The sequence below is a fragment of the Taeniopygia guttata genome, chromosome 24, assembly GCF_048771995.1.
Source record: "Taeniopygia guttata chromosome 24, bTaeGut7.mat, whole genome shotgun sequence".
NCBI lineage: Eukaryota > Metazoa > Chordata > Aves > Passeriformes > Estrildidae > Taeniopygia > Taeniopygia guttata.
This window is the reverse complement of record NC_133049.1, coordinates 2098905-2118937: the sequence shown is the minus strand read 5'-3', so window position 1 is coordinate 2118937 and position 20033 is coordinate 2098905. Positions and strand designations below refer to the sequence as shown.

The 20033-nt window shown below is 58.8% G+C and overlaps 4 protein-coding genes across 10 annotated transcripts; 3 read left to right on the top strand and 1 right to left on the bottom strand.

Moving 5' to 3' along the window:
- The first annotated feature begins 23 nt into the window (after window positions 1-23).
- Window positions 24-5327, top strand: HYLS1 (HYLS1 centriolar and ciliogenesis associated). 3 transcript variants are annotated; one of them, XM_002193503.6, is made up of 2 exons: window positions 24-148; window positions 4381-5327. In XM_002193503.6, exons 1-2 carry the CDS (start codon window positions 65-67, stop codon window positions 5170-5172), a joined length of 876 nt encoding a protein of 291 aa, XP_002193539.5. In that variant the 5' UTR covers window positions 24-64; the 3' UTR covers window positions 5173-5327. The 3 variants fall into 3 exon arrangements, with proteins under 3 accessions (XP_002193539.5, XP_030146958.4, XP_072774364.1); XM_030291098.4 differs by lacking the exon at window positions 24-148 and adding an exon at window positions 566-601; XM_072918263.1 differs by lacking the exon at window positions 24-148 and adding an exon at window positions 3468-4153.
- Window positions 233-6887, bottom strand: PUS3 (pseudouridine synthase 3). 3 transcript variants are annotated; one of them, XM_030291092.4, is made up of 5 exons: window positions 6764-6887; window positions 3032-3465; window positions 1455-2005; window positions 944-1134; window positions 233-574 (listed from the first exon to the last, which is right to left on the bottom strand). In XM_030291092.4, exons 2-5 carry the CDS (start codon window positions 3416-3418, stop codon window positions 318-320), a joined length of 1386 nt encoding a protein of 461 aa, XP_030146952.4. In that variant the 5' UTR covers window positions 3419-3465; window positions 6764-6887; the 3' UTR covers window positions 233-317. The 3 variants fall into 3 exon arrangements, with proteins under 3 accessions (XP_030146952.4, XP_012426234.4, XP_041576918.2); XM_012570780.5 differs by having other exon boundaries at window positions 6838-6855; XM_041720984.2 differs by lacking the exon at window positions 6764-6887 and adding an exon at window positions 6416-6689.
- Window positions 6888-6961: 74 nt separating this feature from the next.
- DDX25 (DEAD-box helicase 25) lies at window positions 6962-13386 on the top strand. Its single transcript, XM_030290803.4, has 10 exons — window positions 6962-7292; window positions 8497-8632; window positions 8717-8809; window positions 8923-9025; window positions 9633-9747; window positions 10089-10266; window positions 10971-11208; window positions 11429-11591; window positions 11694-11882; window positions 12906-13386. Exons 1-10 carry the CDS (start codon window positions 6977-6979, stop codon window positions 12968-12970), a joined length of 1596 nt encoding a protein of 531 aa, XP_030146663.4. The 5' UTR covers window positions 6962-6976; the 3' UTR covers window positions 12971-13386.
- A 753-nt stretch (window positions 13387-14139) lies between these two features.
- Window positions 14140-19772, top strand: VSIG10L2 (V-set and immunoglobulin domain containing 10 like 2). 3 transcript variants are annotated; one of them, XM_072918260.1, is made up of 12 exons: window positions 14142-14361; window positions 14458-14811; window positions 15564-15848; window positions 16349-16624; window positions 16770-17048; window positions 17300-17560; window positions 17636-17929; window positions 18499-18807; window positions 18996-19118; window positions 19191-19215; window positions 19284-19459; window positions 19550-19772. In XM_072918260.1, exons 1-12 carry the CDS (start codon window positions 14283-14285, stop codon window positions 19609-19611), a joined length of 2523 nt encoding a protein of 840 aa, XP_072774361.1. In that variant the 5' UTR covers window positions 14142-14282; the 3' UTR covers window positions 19612-19772. The 3 variants fall into 3 exon arrangements, 2 of the variants coding, with proteins under 2 accessions (XP_072774362.1, XP_072774361.1); XR_012051882.1 differs by lacking the exon at window positions 19550-19772 and having other exon boundaries at window positions 14140-14361; window positions 18499-18794; window positions 19284-19376; XM_072918261.1 differs by lacking the exon at window positions 19550-19772 and having other exon boundaries at window positions 14140-14361; window positions 18499-18904; window positions 19284-19444.
- The last annotated feature ends 261 nt before the right edge of the window (window positions 19773-20033 follow it).

Sequence of the window (20033 nt, the reverse complement as noted above, 5' to 3'; positions counted from 1 at the left end):
CGGCACCGCGGAGCGCCTGTCCAATGGGAAGGCGCTGCCAGCTGAGCGACAGCCGCGCTGGCCAATGGCGGCGCGGGGGAGGTGCTTAAACCGCGGCGGCGGTTGCGGGTCCCAACGGAGCAGCGGGAGCGGCGCGGCCGGGCCCGAGGTACGGGGGGCGAGAGGGGCGGGGGGTCCCGGCCAGCACCGCCGCAGCCACCCCTCACTGCCCACAAGCCAGAACACAACACCGTTATAAATCTTGAGATTTATAAAAAATAGCACTGAAAAAACACCTTTTTTTTTCAATACCAGGCATTTTAAAAAAGGGTGAAGCGTCACTCGGGGTCCACACAGATCCTCTTGGGCAGCTGCTCGGGGGCTGCGCCGCTGCCCCGCTTGCCCTCGGGGCCCGGGGGCGGCTCGATGCGGCCCCTCCGCACCCAGTGCTCGATCCGCGCCTCCAGCCCCTCGCAGCGGGGCCGGGCCAGCAGCGGCTTGTAGCTGCGGGCTTGCACCCCTTCCAGGAAACCGCTGATCTGGCTGTGCAGCGGGGGCTGCAGCTCACCCCAGGGCACCAGGCTGCTCCCTGGATCTGTGCATGGAAAGACAACGTTTAATTGTAATTATCCCGTCCCTTTTTTTTTTTTTTTTTTTTTTTTTTTTTTTAACCAGTTAATCCTCTGTAATTCACAGAATCCCATAACGGTTGTGTTGGAATGGACCTTAAAGCTTATCAAGTTCCACCCCCTGCCATGGGCAGGACACCTTCCACTATCCCAGGCTCTGTCCAGCTCTGTCCAGCCTGGCCTTGGGCACTGCCAGGGATCCAGGGGCAGCCACAGCTGCTCTGGGCACCTGTGCCAGGGCCTGCCCACCCTCACAGGGAAGAATTTATTCCCAATATCTAAGTGTGCTGCCTGTCAGCGTGCATTCCAAGTTACTACCCCCAGACTCCCTCTACCTTTTCCTGTGGCCATGGGAGCAGCATCCAGCCCTGCCAGCATGTCCCGGAGCACGTGGGTTTTGACGGCGTGGCTGGCCCAGAGCTGCTGCAAGTGTGTCACGTTGAAGCCCTGCACCTCTGGGTCGTAGAGCCACTGCAGGTCTGGGAACTCGCAGTCGTACAGGACCAGGGGGAACTCGACCGCCATGCTGGGGACAAGGAGAGGACGTGGGACCACAAAAAGGCTCGAGAACAATGGATCTGCCAAAAACAGCCCTAACCTTCACAGAACTTCCTTTCTGAGTAAAAAGTGACTTAATTTTCATCCAACACCAAGGACTACTGCTATCAAAACTTAGCTCAAGAGCAAGAAAACAGAGATCCTTGAGGATACGTTCCAGTGAAACCACTGGCCGCCTGTTTGCACGTGTGAGACTGCTTCATGTGCTGGCATGGCTTGCCAGCAGCACTCCAGGCACAGCTGTTGCCGTGAGGAGCAGCCCATTGGGTTCTCCAGACCAGTCCCTACCTGTACTGCGGTTTCCGGGGGTTCTTCTCCACATTCAGCAGCTCATCAATGACATCTGGGCTCTCCATGCCCTGCCCGATGAGGAAGAGCACGGCCATCATGCAGCGGACTTGGTGGTACAGGAATGCCTGCCCCGTCACCTCGAACTGGCACAGCTGGAAGGGATCCCGTGGCCTGGCTTCTCCTCCCCCGTTCACCCGTGTCACTCTGGCCCTGAGGATCGTCCTCTGGAAGTTGAGCACCCCGTTGGCCACGTCCATCTTGCAGAGGTTGCGGAAGTCGTGGGTGCCCACGTAGCGCTGGGCCGCGGTGTCCATGAGGGCCACGTCCAGCTGGGCGCAGGGGAAGAAGTAGCGGTAGGTCCGGCTCAGGCAGCTGAAGCGGGCGCTGAACTCCGGCCCCACGGGGGCCCAGGCCAGCACCCGGATGTCGGGCGGCAGCACCCTGTTCAGGATGTGGGTGTACCGGAGCTCCTCCTGCTGCCCCTCGCCCCCGTGGCCGTTGAGCTGCTGCCCCTCTGGCAGGCTGGAGCGGAGATCCAGGGAGATCACCTGCAGAAACGAGGAAAGCCAGGATTAGAGCATGGATGGAGCCAAGTCTTCCCACACCTCTGGGAAATAAATCCAGGATCTCCTACAGATGAAGGTGGTTTCAATCAGGCAGTCCTGCCATGGCAGAGCTGCGAGTGCCTCTGAGGACCTGAGCAGATGCCATGGATTCCATTAATAAAACAGGGAAAGTTGCAGGCTGCCTACGTAGCACAGTCTCGGAATGGCTTCATCTTTAGTCACAGGGTTATAACGTGCTTTTTTTTCTCAAGCTGGAGGTGATGACTTGAAGGCAGTAACAGCCTGGCTGCCCGGGAAGCCGGGTGTAGGAACAAGTTCATTCCCACCGTGGGTGCCATATGCTGAGGTGGTGCAAGAGAAGGCACTAAATGCCCTGATTTCATGTGGCTCATCCTGTGAAGGAGAGCAGAGCAGCCATTTGAAGTTAAACCTACACCAGAGCTTTGCTTTCTGTGCTGGGAGGGAAGAAAGGTGAACCAGCCCTATGGTGAAGCCACCAAGGCTGCTCTCTCCCCAGTGTCTCAGCCAGCCTGATGGCTCCATGCCCACCAAGCAGGCCAGCTTGTTTCCCTCCCTCCAGCTCCCACTCCCACACTCCCTTCCGCTGGCTGCAGCTCCCCTCAGACCCTTCTGTGCAGGAATTCAGCTGCCTGATGCTGCAGGAAGTGAGCAGGCTCCTGGAGATTTTGGGTTTTTGTAGGGTTGGCAAGTTAAATCAGCCGAGAGGGCCCTGCCAAGGGCAGGGCATCACCGAGCTATTGGGGAATCTGCAGCCTAAAACACATTTTATCCTCCTAAAACGGGACCCTGGAAAACAACTAATATGGGGGGGAAATGGCACTGAAAAATCATCATTGCACGTGCAGGAAGCCACTACCAGGTTCACTCCCAGGGTTAAGAGCTGATGGCTTTTACAGAACAAATCCAAGCTGTGCTGTGGGACAGTGACCCCATCAGATCTCCATCCCACCCAGGAGAAGCGACAGGAGCCCCCGTGGAGATGCTGACCTGCCCGAAGGCGCTGACACCCTTGTCCGTGCGCCCACAGCGGTGGTAGTTGGATGTCTGTCTGTCGTCCACCAGCCGTGTCTTCTTCAGGGCTTCAAAGAGCTTCTCCTCGATGGTGTTGGGGGTGTTCTCCTGGCTGGCAAAGCCCTGGTAGCCCCAGCCCAGGTAGGCGATGCGCAGTGCCACGTGTCTGCGGCTGTGGGCAGCGAAATCAAAGGGCCGTTGTTGGCGTTTCCTGCCTTTCCCAGGGGCTGGAGGAGCCTCTCTCTTCCCAGCACCCTCCTTGTCCTCCTGGAGCTTCTCCTGCAGCCGCTTCACCTCCACTTCCAGCTCCTGCACCCTCCTCAGGAGCTGCTCGTGGTCAGTAGCCGTGCTCTCCTCAGCCATAGCCACCACCTTGGAATGTCAGTTTGTTGCTGGAGGATCCTTGGGGTCTGCAGGGAAAGAAAAACAAACGGTGGATTTGCATTTTTATGTGGTTTTTATTAGATCTCTAGGCTCGTTCTGCAAAATAACTGTTACTAACAGAGTCAGTCTTCATTGTTTGAGCCCCTTGGTGTTCCCAGGGGAGCACAGGCTGGGCAAGGCCACTGGTGCTTAGCTCAGGCAGCTTCATTTCACTCAAATCTTTTTTTGGACTCCTCAATCACTCCTCTTCCCCCAGCTGATGGGATCTGCTCCGTCAGCAGCAGCACGTTCTGGGGAGCCATCACAGAGCCTTTGTCACATTCACACCTGCATCCCCGCTGCAGACAGCGTGCTGACGGCTGCCACTCATCCCGCCCCACCATCTGCTCCCACTGCTCCCAGTGCCACCAGCAACACTTGCAGCTTTTCAAGTCGCCTTAAAGAGATCCTAAACCTGTGCTGAGAGTGGAATCCATGTCTGGATCCCTTTTTGTCACAAGGTGGAGGTTTACTATCACCAGACTCATAAATGAGCACCAAAACACACTGCACTAAGCCCTTCCCTTCCCTGGAAGTAAAACACCCTCTTGGATGTCTCTTGATTAAATTATGACTAAATATTGTGGGTTTAGAAGCAGAGGTACAAGGAAAGACCATTAATCTCTCACCCAGTGCATGGAACCTGCCCTGTGTTTTTCCATGAGAACTTATCAGGTAATTAATTTTAGTGTAGTTTTCTAGCAGGAATTTAGGGGTTGTGTTTGTGTTACTGTAGGGAAGAGCCTTCTGCTGGCAGCAGGAGGTTTAGCAGTGCACTGAGGACACCCCCAACCTAAATCAACACCCCTGAACCCAAAAACTTGAGCATCAGAGCCCCTCTGACATTTTTTAGCCAACCTGAATGTATTGCAATAAATTAACCCTGGTTTCTTTTTCTGCAGGATCCACCGAGTTTGGTGGGAACCATGGAGAAGGTGCTAAGAGCAGAGTGCAGGGAGAAGCTGGCAGCTGATCTGAGCCAGCCAAGCTCGTGGCAGAGATGCTGCGAGGTGCCTTTGTGTTTCCAGGATGATCCCTATGCTGACACATCCATTGGTTCTGGCACACAGTCAGCCCTTCCCATGGATCATAAGGAAACCAGGAGGTTGGTGATGAAGAGGAAGGTGCTGAGGCACAGACCCGATGGAAGCGTGGAGGTCTCCAATGAGTCACCGAGCATGGAGCCAGATATAAACACCAGTCCATGGAACCTGGAGCACTCCAGGACTTTTATGGATGACACCATCTCCGAAGGGGAAACAGAGAGCAGCAGCGGCACCTTGGAGGACTATGATGATGATGATTGGTTCCTTGAGGACAGGCCCTACTCCCAGCTGGGGGATTTTGGGAGCGACACTACATCCAACCGCTCGGTGCCAGGGCGGCCGCGCACGGTGCCCGCTTACATCGCTCCACGGGCTGACAGAGTGAAGAGAGCTGACCCGGTGGCCAGACTTAACGCCTACAGGCAAGACTGGAAGAGATTCAACTTTCCTGGGCAGGACTCACACCAGGGCGTGCGCTGGGCCATGCGGAGGCAGATGCTCGAGTCGGGAATGCCGCGCCGGGCACAGAAGCGCCTCGTGCCCAACATGTACGAGGTGCCCACCATGAAGAAGCGCGACTCCCTGCGCTTCGGCGTGCGCTGGGACCTGGCCCACTGCCACATGCCCCGTCGGAACACCTGCTCCTAGAGCCCCAGCCCCGCTGCTTTCTCCTCCTCAGCATCCTCCAGAGTCTGGAAAATCCCCCTGGTGTGCTTCAGGCAGTTTAAGCTTTGGTGTGGAGGAGGTTTTCTTTGCAATGTCTCGGCAATATCTTTCTTTCTCAATAAAGCAGCTGCAAAGATTCCTTATTGTTCTGTGGGTTCATTAGAAACACTGGAGGAAACATCCATTATTCCAGACTTATCTCTGCATCACCTAACTCTTCTGCCTTTGCCTTATTTTACCTCATCTTTAAAATAAAGGAGATTTAGGATGGAAGCAAAGTATTATTAGCACTACTAGTAGTGCTATTGCTATTCCTAGTGTTAATTTTTTTCCAAGATATGGGAATGGACTGAAAAGGTGGCAGTTCTGGTGCAGGAAAAGGTCCCTGAAAGCTCAGTGGGCTGGCTGGAAAAGGGAGTGGGATGGTGGGAAGCATGTGACAGCTGCAGCCTGGAGTCCTGTGTCCAGCCTCCCCTGAACTTCCCCTGGAGGTGATCCCAGATGGGGGACAAACAAGCCTGAGGACTCCGCTGTCACCCCACAATGCAGGGGTTCTGGCATCTTGGGGGAACTTCCAGGTTGGAAGCCCCTGACTCTCCAGCATCCTGTGGATCCCCATCCATCTGTGAAGGGGTCTTTGCACCCCAGAACCCTTGAAACTCTCCCCAAACCCTCTGGGGGACAGCACCCAACCCTACAGCTTCTATGCTCCTTCAGCACCCAAGGGCGCCTTCCCTCCCCTCTCTGACCCTGTGAGGTCCCTGACTGCAGCAGAGCCTTCCTGCTCCACAAGGTCCCTGTCATCCATCTCCCCAGGGACCTCTATGCCCCAGAGACGCCCAAAACCTTATGGGAACCAGTGCTGGCACCAGTAGGATCCCGCTGTGCAGCTGGGGACCCTCACTGCCCTTTGAGGTCCCTGTCCCCCCAACATCCCAGGCACCCCCAAAACCCCATGTGATCCCTGCATCTCCATCACCTTGGAGACACCTCCTTCCCTCTTGGTGTCCCCGAACTCAGCATCCTGCGGGGAGGGGGACACAGCCCCTGTGAAAGACAATAACATAGTTTTTGTTCATCAGGAAAAGCCCCAGGGATTGTGTAAGTCGCAGGAAACAGTGGGGCAGGAGGGCAGGATGTACTGCTATTAGTAGACAGTGGAATTGAGAGATCTTTGAAGGCTGCGTTACCATATTTAAAGAAGTTATTGCAGGGTTAATGCTACCTCGGAGGAAGAAGAAGAGGAGCTTTCCTCAAACGACCACCGGACAGCAGAACAAAGACCCCTCGCAACACGCCGCGCAGATGCAGAGCACGTCGAGAATATCACAAAGTCCGTAACTGAAGGGGTATAAGAACTGAAAGACCGGGAGGTGCGGGGCGAGCCGTTGTGGGGAGCAGAGGCTCCCCGGCCGCCCAGCGCTGCATTTGCCCGTACTGCTTGCTTGCTAAATTAATAAAATTCTCTTTACAAAGTGACACAAATTGGTCCCGTGTCATAATTTATAACACGATCCCTGTCCCCCTCTCCCCATGCGACAGCTCTGCGCGCCCGGAACCCGCTAAGCCTTACGGGGAGGAGTGCCGGTACCCTGCGGAGTCCCTGCGCAGCCCGAGCCGGCCCACCGCGGGGCTCCCCGGCCGTACCCGGTGCCAGTGCCGGTGCCAGTGCCGGTGCCAGTGCCGGTGCCTGTGCCGGTGCCAATGCCGGTGCCAATGCCAGTGCCGGTGCCGCCGGTGCCCGTGCCGGATGTTCCCGCCCCATCCGGCGCTGAGGGGCGGCTCCATGGCGGGGCCTGAGCGCGGGCTCCGCGGCCTGGGCGCCGGTACCGGTACCGGCCCCGGGCCGGGCTGCCCGTGGCACGGCGCCGCCCCGCGCCGCTCGGGCCCCCGCCCGCCCGGGCTGCGCCGGCCCGAGCCACCGGTTCTGCCCGAGCTGCCCGTTCTGCCCGAGCTGCCCGAGCTGCCCGAGCTGCCCGAGCTGCCCGAGCCGCCGGAGCCGCCGGAGCCGCCCGAGCTGCCGGAGCTGCCCGGCCGGGCCGCGGCCCCCGGGCTCGGGCTCCTCCCCGCTCCCCGCGCCCCTCCGCGGGACGACGACAGAGGTGGGTCCCGAGGGGTCCCGGAGCCAGCCCGGCCCCGCAGTATTTATCATCATTTAATCAGCAGTTTGTTTTACTCCCGCTGTACGGAACGCTTCAGTGCAGTGTGTGTCCAGGTGCTCATTTTTGAGTATGGTGGTGAAACGTAAACTTTAAGGCGTTTAGAGATTTTTGAGGAGCTAAGATTTTAGTTAGAAATAAGCCTTACTAGAGTTAATTAAAATAAGAATAATAAATGAGTAGGCCTTGATGAAGTTAGGAGTTAGTAGTTAACTAATAATTGATTGCTTGTTAGCTGGGTTTATAATGAAGAATATAGAAACTGATAAATTGCTTTTAGGAACATAAGACAATTGTGGGCCTCCTCTATTCTGAAACCAATTGAAGACAAGGAATGGGAGTTCTACCAAGAGTTCATTTGTCATACTTGCATTGGAAAGGTAGAAAGGTCAGAACGAGGAAGACTTCATTTTACTTCCTCATTTTGGGACCCCTCCCCGTGAAAGGGACACCAACCCATTTCAAGGGACAAACTACGCATGCTGAATGGCTTTTGGAGTGATTAGCATATGAAGCAAGGAATGGGATGTACCAAAATTATGAATATGTATTTGTATTTTGTGTATTCAATACTTGTATAGATAAAAAGACTCTGTAATCACCTGGAAGGGGCGGTGTGTATTTGGGAGCTATCCCGCATGCTGCCCGGCGTCGAATAAACATACACTTTCTAACTTTAAACTGTTAGAGAGTTTTTGTCCGTCACAGTTGGATATCGGTACTAGATCAATATCCATATTTTTTAATAAATCAGTGGTAGTAAGTCTGGAATAGTGGATGTTGTCTGCAGTGTTTCTAATGAACCCACAGAACAATAAGAAATCCTCTGGAGAGAGAAGAGGATTCCCACTACAAGCCTTTTGTTGTAAACTAAAGCACAAGAAGTTCCACCTCAGCATGAGGAGGAGCTTCTTGACATGGAGAGCAGCAGAGCGCTGGGACGGGCTGCCCAGGGAGGTCCTGGATTCTCCCTCTTTAGGGACATTCCAGGCCTACAGGAACATGTTCCTATGGCATCTCTCCAGCTGACCCTGCCATGGCAGGGGGTTTGGACTGGGTGATTTCAGATATCCCTTCCAACCCCAATGACTCTGTGATTCCATTTGTTTTATTTATGAGTAAATGAAACATTTGCTGCCTTTCCCAGTGCCGCTGGCAGAGCTGTCACTGATGAACAAGTTGATCCACACATCCCTGGTGGAGTCCAAGCAGCACGTGGAGATCCTGCAGCGGGACCCCAACTCCCCACTCTTTTCCATCAAGACCTTCGAGGAGCTGCCCCTGTGAGTTGCCACAGCCCCCAGCCCCACCATGCTCCATGGCACCAGCTTCCTTCACGTGGGCGCTTGAATGCTTTGTTTCCACAGGAAGAAGGAGCTCTTGCAGGGGGTTTATATGATGGGCTTCAACAGACCATCCAAAATCCAGGAGCAGGCTCTGCCACTCATGCTGGCGCACCCGTGAGTAGAACACAGCGCGGCTGAGCCCCGGCTCCTCGCGGCATCCCAGCCCTGTGGTGCCAAGCAGGAACACCCCCACCCCTCCATTCCACTAAGCTGCTTTTGCCTTGCAGGCCCCAAAATCTGATTGCCCAGAGCCAGTCAGGGACAGGGAAAACAGCAGCTTTTGTCTTGGCCATGTTGAGCAGAGCCAGTGCCAGCGAGAAATATCCGCAGGTAACGCAGGACAGGGAGAGCTGCTGCAGGAGGGGTTGGCCCAGACGCCCAGGACACTGCCAGGGGCAGAGCTCTGGGCTTTGTTCCTGTTCCTGTGTGACTTTACCCACTGGAGTGGGATGATAAACCTCCAGGGCCCAGTGGCAGGTAGGACCAAAAGCACGGTGCACACCTCAGGGAGGTGCTTTGACTTGCCAGAGTAGATCAATCCAGGCTTCAGTTATCCTGGAATTTAGGTTTTGAGGAGCAGCTGTAGACGCGCTGGTTTCTGGTGGTCAGATACTCCCAGTCCCCTCTGTGGGTGCAGAACCAGCTTTGCCAGCTGTTTCCAGCCATGTAAGATCTCCTTTTGTGTGTATGGACAGTGTGACTGAGCTAGGGCACAGGAACAAGCTGCACCACGCTTCTGAGAGACGCATTTCCTCCTCAAAAAGAACAGCAGCAGCTTCTTTCTGCCCCCTTGTCTGGAGCTGGGAACACAGCCCAGCTCCTGGACCTCCAGCCATGCTGCCCCATCCCCTGTGCCTCAGTGCTGTGGGATGCTCCTCTCCCTGCCCAGTGTGCCCTATCCCAGGCCTGACAGCTCCTTTCTCTGCTCTCCTGGCAGTGCCTCTGCCTGGCTCCCACCTACGAGCTGGCTCTGCAGATCGGGCAGGTGGTGCGGGCCATCGGGAAGTTCTGCACTGACATCAAGGTGAACTACGCTGTCCGGGGAAACCGAGGTGAGTCCAGCCCAGCACAGCGACTGGCACTGCTCCAGAAATGGGAAGGGATCCCCTCTTAGAGCCTGGAGCTACCAGGGACTGCCCAAACATCCATGATAACCAATTAGGTAGTATCTGTCCTGCTCTCATCCTGAGGAGGATTTTCCACCATCACTGGCTGCTTGCACACTTCCTTTTCTCATATGGGATGGTTCCCATGCCCCAAGGCTGTAGGGAAGTGTCATGGTGACCCCTTGAAGGCATCACTGAGCAGCCAGAGTCTGAGCAAGCCCAGGGAAAACACAGCACCAGAGAGCTCCGTGCCTGAAGGCAGCCAAATGCCTTTTATCCCCTTGCAGTTCTGAAGGGCACAGTGCTGGAGGAGCAGATCATCATCGGAACACCAGGCACCACTCTGGACTGGTGCTTCAAACAACGCGTCCTGGACCTGACCAAGATCTCCTTGTTCGTGCTGGACGAGGCTGACATCATGATCGACACGCAGGGCCTCTCCTGCCAGAGCATCCGCATCCAGAGGTGAGGATTGCTGAGAGCGGGGCTCCTGATCCCTGCTTTCCCTTCTCTTCTTCAGCTTTAAAGGAATCTCTCACCAAAGGGCTGTGAGAGTGTGCCCATGGTGCCAGGGAGGATTGTCCACAGGTCTGTCTGTCTGTAAAACTGCATGCACTGCATGCACACAGAAGACACTTGACCTCGTTTAGCTTTCCTTTGAGCTGTTACAGGCCTTGGATTGACTCACAGAATCCTAGAATGGCCTCAATTGGAAGGGACCTTAGAGCCCATCTTGTTCCCACCCTTTCCCATTGACAGGGACACCTTCCATTAGACCAGGTTGCTCAGAGCTCCACCCAGTTTGGCCTAGAACACTTCCAGGGATGGGGCAGCCACAGCTGCTCTGGGCAACCTCTGCCAGGGCCTCAGCATCCTCACAGGGAAGAACTTCCTCCTAATATCGAAACCTGATTTCTTTCAAAGTGAAGCCATTCTCCCCTTTTCCTTTCACTCCAGACTCTTGTAAAAAGTACCTCTCAATCTTTCTTGTCACTGAAGGCAACACAAAATCAGTTTAAATTAGGGTTTCTGTCCTTCTCCTGTGCAGCTGCAGCTGCTCTCTGGGGCTGACAGAGCTTTTCACAGAATGACCAGGTCGGAAGAGACCTTCAAAACCATGGAGTCCAGCCCATGCCCTAACACAACTAAACCATTTTTCCCTGCCCCAGGGCTCTTCCCAACAGCTGCCAAGTGCTGCTGTTCTCAGCCACTTACAAGGAGCCCGTGCGGACCTTTGCGGAGCGGATCATCCCCAACCCCATCGTGATCAAGCTGCGTGAGGAGGAGCTCACCCTGAGCAACATCAGGCAGTACTTCATGGTGTGCCAGAGCTCGGATGAGCAGTACAGGGCCCTCTGCAACCTCTATAGCAGCTTCATCATCGGTCAGGTCATGATCTTCTGCCAGGTGAGGGGCCTGCCTGGGAGAGCCCTGCACCGCTCCTCTCCCCTTGGCAATAGCAGGAATGGGTCCTTTTACAGTGTGGGCACAGTGGGCTCCTCCCAAGAGCCCCAAAACAAAGGAGTAGACCCCAGGGGAGTGTTGAAAACTGCCATGAGCTCCCTCAGAAGGGGCAGGGGACTCTGGAGAGGGAGCTGTTGGCCTCAGCCTGTCCCCGTGTGTGCAGACCCGGAGGCAGGCAGACTGGCTGTCAGGGAAGATGAGCCGGGACGGGCACCAAGTGGCCATCCTGACAGCAGAGCTGACAGTGATGCAGCGGGCCAGCGTCATCCAGCGCTTCCGTGAGGGCAAGGAGAAGGTCCTGATCGCCACCAACGTCTGTGCCAGAGGTATCCTGGCAAACCCAGCTCTGACAGCCCAAAATGCGCCGGGTCTGCTGTTCTTCCACGTGGGACAGGGTATCCCAAGGGGATCCTTTCCCTCTCTTCCAGGCATTGATGTGCAGCAGGTCACCACCGTGGTGAACTTTGGCCTCCCCGTGGATGAGGACGGCGAGCCGGATTTTGAGACCTACCTGCACCGCATTGGGAGGGCGGGACGCTTCGGGCACCGCGGCATCGCCTTCAGCGTGGTGCAGAGAGAGACCGTGCAGCTGGTGCACAAGATAGAGGAGTATTTCCGTGAGTATCCACACGGATCCACCCTTCTGAGGGGCGGGGTTGGGACTGTGACCCCCTCCAGCTCATTTCCTGCTTGCAAATAGTCCTTGTCGTGCTGCTCCTCTCCCCAGGGCTCCTCTCACTGGGAACGGGTGACAGATACAGCTTTTAGGGTGATTTTTGCTCCCCAGCAGGCAAATTTCCCAAGAAGCAGCCCTGGAGGTTGTGTGCAACTTGCAAGAGATGTTACCAGTACCCAGGATGCCTCAGCACTTTCTTTTTTTCCCCTCTTTCAGGCATTTTTTCTGCCTTTCCTTGCAAGCACTTGTCCCAGGGGACCTGGTACCCCAGCTCAGCTCAGCCCTGGCTGTGGGAGAGGAGATGGCAGCTGTGGAAATCTTTCCTGAGTGGAAATTGATTGTCATTTGCTAACATCAAGAGGATTTTCATGGGATTTGCCAGATGCCAGGGCTGCACTGATGGCTTTTGGAATCACAGTGCCTGTTTTCTCTGTGATTTTTAGAGGAAAGAAGGTTATAGAAGCCTTCTGATGGGCAGCAAACAGTGTCCCTTCCACATCTCTGACCTCAAAGCCACTCACCCTCTTGGTTCCTGCAAATGTTCACCTGTGCTTGGAACCTGGAGTGAGCCTGAGGCAGACACCAGCCAGAGAACACATTCTGGCAAAGATTGCTGCCATGGAGTAGAAGCAATGAGCAGCTGGAACAACTGGCATGTGGTGAGCCCAACCACAGCCATGGGCAAAAGGATCCAGTGTTAGGATGAGCCCCCAGCGATCTGACTTGTGCTTTTCATGTTGTGATGTTGCAGTTGGAGGGTACAAACCTTCCCTGTCCTGTGTGGCCGTGGAGGTGGGGACAGGGAGTGGGGGCACACCAGAGGCTGAGCTCTGCGTGCTGCTTGCTGCCTGCTGCCCTGATCCAGTTCCCCTCCCAGCTTTGTCCCAGCTGATTTCCCTGCAGAGGGAAATGCTGCAGTGAGCTCTGCACTCACATCCCAACAATTGCTCTTTCCTTCTTACAGAGACCACGATCAAGCAGCTGGATCCCTACGACATGGACGAGCTGGAGAAGCTTGCAGCTGAGTGAGAAGCAGGGATTCGTTATCCCAAACCCAAGTTGTAGTTCTAAACAGGAGGGAAAGTTAGAGGGGAAGACTTCCCGGTTCTCGTATCCTCCTGAAGCTGTTGAGTTCTGTTGTGTTGCCTGAGGAGAGGCTGGAGCTAACCTCGTCTCGCTAGATGGCAGCAGGAGTCCACTGCTGTCATCCCAGATCCCGGGGCAAAACCCAAGTGTTGGGGTCCAGCAGTGCAGGAGAGAGGTTGGCCCCCCGGGGATCCAAAATCAGTGTTCAGGATCCTGTTGGTGAGGGAGAGAGGTTGGACCCCAGGGGTCTGAAACCCAAGTCTTCAGGGCCCTGGCAGTGTGGACAGAAGTTGGAGTCCAGGGACTGGGATGTGTTTGTGCCTTTGTTAATCTTTAATAAAGAAATTGTTTGTAATCACCAGGATGTCTCATTCTTTACCAAAACTCTCTGAAATAGATCAGCCCTCATAGGTGGGGTTTGATTTAGGTCAGTGTTGACAATGGTGTCATTTATTGGGTTGGCTGCTGCGCCCTGTTCTCATCCAGATTTCTACCCAAACCCGACCTGAACGGGCAAAAAAATGACAAAAACGTGAGGAGAGCGCAGCCAGAGGGGTGTGGCAGTGGAACCAGGACCTGACCCTGGCTCTGCACTTCCTTGCTGCCAGCTTTAACCCTCTGGGGCATTTCAAGCCTCTCTGTGGAGAGTACACACATTTGGTATTAACAGTGTAATTTTGGTAACAAGCAATGAATTCTAATTAAAGGATCAGTGAGGAAGATGGGAGATGACAGGTAGTTTTGCAGACTTTGCTGAGTGTTCCCTGATCCCCCTCACCAAGTACACCCCCAAATCCCCCTAGCTTGCTCCAGCCCCTTGGCATTGCGTTACGGCCCAGCCGCCCCTATGAATGTTTGATGGTCTGGGGAGCTGCAGACAGTGGGAGATGAAATATCAAACCTTGCTCCTCGCCTGGCTTCCCCAGCTCCAAACCCCCCAGCTTTGATCACAGGGGAGTGGCAGATTTTCCCCTCCTTTAGCCAAAAAAATATTGTGTGTGGAGGAGGGAACCCTGAGGGATTAAATTCCCCCATGGGGGGACTGCAAGGATGCTGCCATTCCCACAGCGAGCGCACCGCTCCTCAGCCCTGAGATTGCAGGTGCCCAGGCCGCAGCGGCGTCGGGTTCCCCCTGTGCTAGCTGGTTGATGAATAATTAACAGTTAATCAGGGCTGGGCTTAATTACCCGGGGGTAACCGGAGAGCAGATCGTGTGGGAGAGCGCAGCCCTGCTTCGGCGTGTGGACATGGCGCCATGGAGCGCGGCCGGGCGCTGCCACCGCCGTGGAGCGGGCCCGGGATCCTGCTGCTGCTGCTGCCGGCGCTGGCGGGGGGTGAGCACCGAGCTGTCCCTCGTGTCCCTCGTGTCCCTCGTGTCCCTCGTGTCCCGGCGGGGGTGAGGGAGGCCTGACGGCCGCGCTCCCCGGCAGGGCAGCCGCTGGCGGCCGGCGATGCGGCCTACGAGGAATGGCGGGCGACGGGCGTGCGAGGCCGGGCCGTGGAGCTGAGCTGTGGGCCGGTGGCCGCCGCCCCGCCGGCCGTGGTCTTCTGGAGCTTCACGCCGCAGGGAGAGGGGGTCCCACGGGCCGTGGCCGTGGGCTCGGGCAGGGAGGTGGCCACGGCCCCCGGCGCGGGGACGCTGGGCCGGGTGACGCTGCGCAACGGGACGCTGGAGCTGCGGGAGCTGCGGGCGGCCGCCCAGGGCCGCTTCCTCTGCCAGGGGCTCTTCCCAGAGCGGGGCCGGCTCCGCGTGGGCTATGCCGCTGTCCTCCTGCGTGTCCTGGGTAAGTCCCTGCCTGTGGCCAACCTGGGGGGACCTGCTGGCCAGCAGTAGCCAGCATCACGCTCTCCTAGATCGTCAAGCCCAGCCCCTTGCCCAGTAGCCAACAGAGCCAACAAAATACCCCCCTAGCCAGCAAAGGGCCTCACAAGTCAATAAAGCATAGCACGAGCCAGCGTAGTGTCCTACTAGCCAATGCAGAGTCCCACTAGCCAACATGGTGGTTCACTGGTAACTGTAGTATCCCATTCACAATCAAGCACCCCACTGGTTAGCAGAGTACCCTACTTGCCAACGTAGCCTGCTACTAGCCAGCAAAGCATCCTACTAGCCAAAACACACCACTAGCCAATGTAGCATCCCATCAGCCAAGGCAGCTCAACACAGGCCAACATAGCACTCATCAGCCAACCCAGAGCTCCACTAGCCAGCACAGGACACCATCAGCCAGCAAACCTCCCTTGCCTCCAGCTAGTGTAGCCCCCTACAAGCCAACACAGCAGCCCACTAAGCCACTCTTATTTCCTTGCCCTGGCTACCCAAGCATCCCACCACCCCAAACTGGTGCCAGTAGCTCCCCAGCAGGTCCCTGTGCCCACAGCCAGGGCCCCTCAGGAGCCTGCAGGTGTCCTCACGAGCCATTCTACCGGCTGCTATGGCACTTCAGTGGCCAAACAATCCATCTGGGCGGGGGAGATGGGTGGGCCCCGGGGCAGCCTGATGCCTGTGGGGGCCGCTCACACTCGGTGCCCCCAGTGCCCGTCTCCAAGCCCTTCGTGCGGCCGACGGCGGCGGCGGCAGCGGAGGGGGCAGCGGTGGCCCTGACGTGCACCGTGCGGGAGGGGACGGAGCCGCTGAGCTTCTCCTGGCAGCACCAGGAGCCCCGGGGGGGTCCCTCAGTGACCCCTGTGGGGCCGGGGGGCTCCGGGGCAGAGCTGCAGCTGACACCCGCCAACCGCAGCCACACGGGCTGGTACATCTGCACCGTGAGCAACGAGGTCAACAACCGCACCAGCGACCCCGTCTACCTGGACATCGTCTGTGAGTGCCCTGGGTGCCACCCACCTCGGGGGGCCCTCAGCTACCAGCTGGGGGGGCATCTTCAGGGCTGATGCCATCCATGCCATGGCCACCACAATGCTCCGTGGTTTGTCCATGGCCACGGAGCACCCTGCCACCATGGTATGTCCATAGCTATCATGGAACATCCATGTAGATCATGTATCCTGCCACTGTGATGCCTCTGTGGCCACCACTATGTTTCTGTGGCCACCACGGTATGGCTCATTGTTGCTTTCACATATTCATGGCCATCATACACCTCACTGGCATAATCCCTCTCTAGTCCCCATGGCCACCGTGTGCGCTGCACCACGATGCCTCCATGGCCCTGTGTGCCATGGTGTGCTCACAGCCCTCACGGCGCACCCTTTCTAAGGGGGCTTTGCTGCCCTGCTTCCCACCGGTGGGAGGAAGCCGCAGGGAGGGCTGTGTCCCCTCTGTGGGGCTGTCCCTGTCTAAAGGGCCCCGTGTCCCCGCAGATGGCCCTGATGAGCCGGCCATCCGTGTGGAGCCCTTCTCCCCCGAACAGGGGGGCTTCTCAGCAGGCGAGCGGGAGGACGTGGTGCTGAGCTGCCTGGCTCCCTCCAACCCCCCCAGCCGCTATGTCTGGCTGCACAACGGTTCCCAGGTGCACGTCGGCCAGACCTACGTCATCACTGCCATCGCCCGTGCCCAGGCGGGCACATACACCTGCCTGGCCGAGAACAGCCACCTGCAGACGCGCACCCAGGCCACCATCGTCCTCACCGTCTACTGTAAGTGACCCCGCGGGGGGCCGGCAGGTCCCCACGGGGTGAGACGGACCCGCGCAGCTCCTGGTGAGGATGAGGGTGGCAGGGGCAGGCTGAGGTGGGGCAGGGGGAGCCCACGCTCTCCCCCAGTGCCGGTGGTCTCCTGCAGATCCACCAGCCGGGAGCCCCAGCTGCTCTGCCCTGGCCTCCGAGGATCAGCGGGATGTGGCCCTGCGGTGCCGCTGGCTGGGGGGCTTCCCCCTGGCCCGGCTGCGCTGGGTGGGCCCCCAGGAGGAGGAGGAGGAAGAGGAAGAGGGGTTGATGGGGACCAGCTTTTCCATGGCCACCAGGATCCAGCCAGGGGCAGGCACCAGGAACGGCAGCTCCTTCTCCTGCCTGGCCTCCCACCCCGCGCTGCCACTGGGGGCTGCATGTGGGACCACCCTGTGTGAGTGACAGTGGGTCCATCTGCCCCCAACCCCCTTTCTGAGTGCAGCAGAGCTGCACTGACCCCGCGCCATGGCCAAACCATGGGATGGGTGCCCCAGGGTGCTGCTGCTTTTCCTGGGACCTTCAGCACCTCCAGCTTGCTCCGAAATGGGGGAGGCTGTGGCACGGCCGGGATTGCGGTGTCTCCTTCATGGGGGTGCCGTGGCACAGCGTGGCAGTGCCCCACTGTGACACCGCTCCGTCCCACAGGGGTCCCGTCCGGCAGCCCCACCTGCGCGGCGGCGGCCACCAAGGGTGACGAGTTCGTGATGCTGCGGTGCCGCTGGGACGGGGGCACACCGCTCGTCACCCTGCGCTGGCGGGACAGCGCTGGCCGGGCCTTGGGCGAGCCCGCGGCCTCCCCGGCCGTGCTGGTGCTCAGCACCGACCGCAGCCTCGGGGGCCGCGAGTTCGTCTGCGCGGCCGCGCACCCGCTGCGGGCCGCGGCCGCCGAGTGCCGCCTGCGGCTCGGTAAGCGCAGCCGCCCCCGGTGCCCCCGCCGTGCCATGGGGGTGGCACCATAGCGTCCCCCTTGTCGCCGAGCAGAGGTCCCCGAGCTGCAGGCGGACAGCGAAGTGGCGGTGCTGGAGGGCGGCGAGGCGCAGCTGGCGTGCCGGCAGCGCGGCGGCAGTGCCAGGCTCGGGGCCACGGTGGCGTGGTACGACCCGATGGAGCGGGAGGTGACACCGGGGCTGGCCAAGTACGGGCTGGAGGAGGGAGAAGAGTGGGTCAACCTCACCGTCCGCGATGCCGAGTGGCCGGGGGACAGCGGGATCTACCGCTGCACCGCCACCAATGCCGTGGGCACCGCCACCCTCCCGGTCCGCCTCCGCGTGGACCGTGAGTCCCGGGAAGGGAAAGGGCGGGCTGGGGGCATCAAGGGTGAACTGGGCACATCAAGGGCGGGCTGGGGGCATCAAGGGTGGGCTGGGGGCATCAAGGGTGGGCTGGGGGCATCAAAGGCGGGCTGGGGACATCAAGGGTGGGCTGGGGGCATCAAGGGTGGGCCGGGGGCATCAAGGGTGGGCTGGGGGCATCAAGGGTGGGCCGGGGGCATCAAGGGTGCGCTGGGGGCATCAAGGGTGGGCTGGGGGCACCAAGGGTGGGCCGGGGGCATCAAGGGTTGGCTGGGGGCATCAAGGGCGGGCTGCAGGCATCAAGGGTGGGCTGGGGGCATCAAAGGCGGGCTGAAGGCATCAAGGGCGGGCTGGGGGCATCAAAGGTGGGCTGGGGGCATCAAGGCGGGCTGGGGGCATCAAGGGCGGGCTGGGGGCATCAAGGGTGGGCTGGGGGTATCAAGGGCGGGCTGAAGGCATCAAGGGCGGGCTGGGGGCATCAAGGGCGGGCTGAGGGCATCAAGGGCGGGCTGGGGGCATCCAGCCCCTCCTGCCGGGTGCCATCTCGCCCAGGGTACCCCGCCCCGCCCAACGTCACCATCAGCAAGCTGCGGTACACGCGGGCGCGCACCGAGGTGCGGCTGGAGTGGCGGACGCAGGGCGCCGGGAACCTCACCGGCTTCGTGGTGCAGCGGCGCCAAACCAAGAAGCCCCTCCGGCTCCGGGAGAGCCCCAGCCCCTGGGAAACAGCCGCCGGCGACATCGAGCCGCACTCCCGGGACCGGCGGCTGGGGGGGCTGGACCCCGCGGTGCTCTATGCTTTCCGCGTCCTGGCCGTCAACCACCGCACGGCCGGGCACCCCTCCGAGGTGCAGACCCCAGGTGAAGCGGGCAGGGGCTGCTCCGTGGGGGCAGAGCGAGGGTTGAGTGGACAAGGGCAGCGTTTCCATCCCGGTGGAGCTGAGGAGAGCAGCCGGCAGTAGGTTTCAGGCACAGGCTCGCACCTTCCCGGGCCTTTCTGGGCTCTGCCCGTCCCTGCTGCCTGCCATGTTCCCTCTGCTCTCTTCCAGCCGAGCCTCCCTTCGAGGCCTACCCGGCGGTGACGGGGGCGGCGGTGGCGGGGATGCTGGTGGCCAGCGCAGCATCCCTCCTGGCCGTGCACTGCATCGCCCGCCACCGGGAGACCCTCCCAAGTGAGTGCCAGGGGGCTCAGGGGGGCACAGGACCCCTGACCCTGTCACAGCTCACACCGTTTGTCCCCCCAGGGCTGCACGACCTGCTGTTCCGCACGTGAGTGCCCAAATCCCTCTGCCCCTCCGCTCCCAGCGGGCACCGGCGAGACCCCATGTGTTCTGTAGGGCCGGGCATGGTGCCCAGGAGCCCGTGGGCACCGCGGAGGATGCTGAGGCAGCTGCAGGCGGGGAGGAGGCAGCAGGGCCAGCACAGGGACACCCGTGTGCCCCCGGCATGGCAGCAGGAGGTACCGAAGCAGCACCAGCACAGGGACACCCGTGTGCCCCTGGCACAGCAGCAGGTACTGGGGCAAACCGAGGGCTGAGCCACCTTCCCCCTGCCCCAGCCCCTCCTGCGGCTCCTCCAGCCCTTACAGAGCCACTCTCAGCAGCACCAGGCACCACCGATGACCCACCAGTTAATGTCACCATCGCCGTGACAGCCACGCCGTGACCGCTCCGCCTTTCGTTGGTTATTTCCCTCTCCTCCTCTCCCCACGCCCACCCGTGCCGTGCTGGGCTGCTCCGAATGCAGCACCCCGAGAAAGCCCCTCCGGCCCAGCCACAGGCCTGCAGTTACTGCTGGAGTAAAATAAATATTTAGGCTACAATAAATAGTTTCTCACCGATGGCAGGAAAAAAGCCCGAGGGCCGAAGCGCCGCTCGCACTCCCAGGGCTGGCATTGCCTGGAGGTGCTGCTTTGGGATTGTGCTGAGGTTTCTGTGGTACAGAAACAGCCACAAAACTTTGCGTGGGAAGGAGCCTCATCTTCACCCCCAAACTCCCCTAATTTCAGGCCAAACCACAGGAGGTAAAAAATAGTGATTGGAGGTGGTTTTCCCTGCATTGGTGCAAGCACAAAGGGAAGCGGGGTC

Excerpts from the sequence above, each read along its gene's own strand:
- HYLS1 (XM_002193503.6), top strand. The coding sequence starts at position 65 with ATGGCGGCGCGGGGGAGGTGCTTAAACCGCGGCGGCGGTTGCGGGTCC. Across the intron at positions 149-4,380 it reads GCGGCGCGGCCGGGCCCGAG|GATCCACCGAGTTTGGTGGG; the intron begins GTACGGGGGGCG and ends CTTTTTCTGCAG.
- PUS3 (XM_030291092.4), bottom strand. The coding sequence starts at position 3,418 with ATGGCTGAGGAGAGCACGGCTACTGACCACGAGCAGCTCCTGAGGAGG. Across the intron at positions 2,006-3,031 it reads GTGTCAGCGCCTTCGGGCAG|GTGATCTCCCTGGATCTCCG; the intron begins GTCAGCATCTCC and ends TCGTTTCTGCAG. Across the intron at positions 1,135-1,454 it reads CCCCGGAAACCGCAGTACAG|CATGGCGGTCGAGTTCCCCC; the intron begins GTAGGGACTGGT and ends CCTTGTCCCCAG.
- DDX25 (XM_030290803.4), top strand. The coding sequence starts at position 6,977 with ATGGCGGGGCCTGAGCGCGGGCTCCGCGGCCTGGGCGCCGGTACCGGT. Across the intron at positions 8,633-8,716 it reads ACCTTCGAGGAGCTGCCCCT|GAAGAAGGAGCTCTTGCAGG; the intron begins GTGAGTTGCCAC and ends TTGTTTCCACAG. Across the intron at positions 11,883-12,905 it reads CAAGATAGAGGAGTATTTCC|AGACCACGATCAAGCAGCTG; the intron begins GTGAGTATCCAC and ends TCCTTCTTACAG.
- VSIG10L2 (XM_072918260.1), top strand. The coding sequence starts at position 14,283 with ATGGAGCGCGGCCGGGCGCTGCCACCGCCGTGGAGCGGGCCCGGGATC. Across the intron at positions 14,362-14,457 it reads GCTGCCGGCGCTGGCGGGGG|GGCAGCCGCTGGCGGCCGGC; the intron begins GTGAGCACCGAG and ends GCTCCCCGGCAG. Across the intron at positions 16,625-16,769 it reads CATCGTCCTCACCGTCTACT|ATCCACCAGCCGGGAGCCCC; the intron begins GTAAGTGACCCC and ends GGTCTCCTGCAG.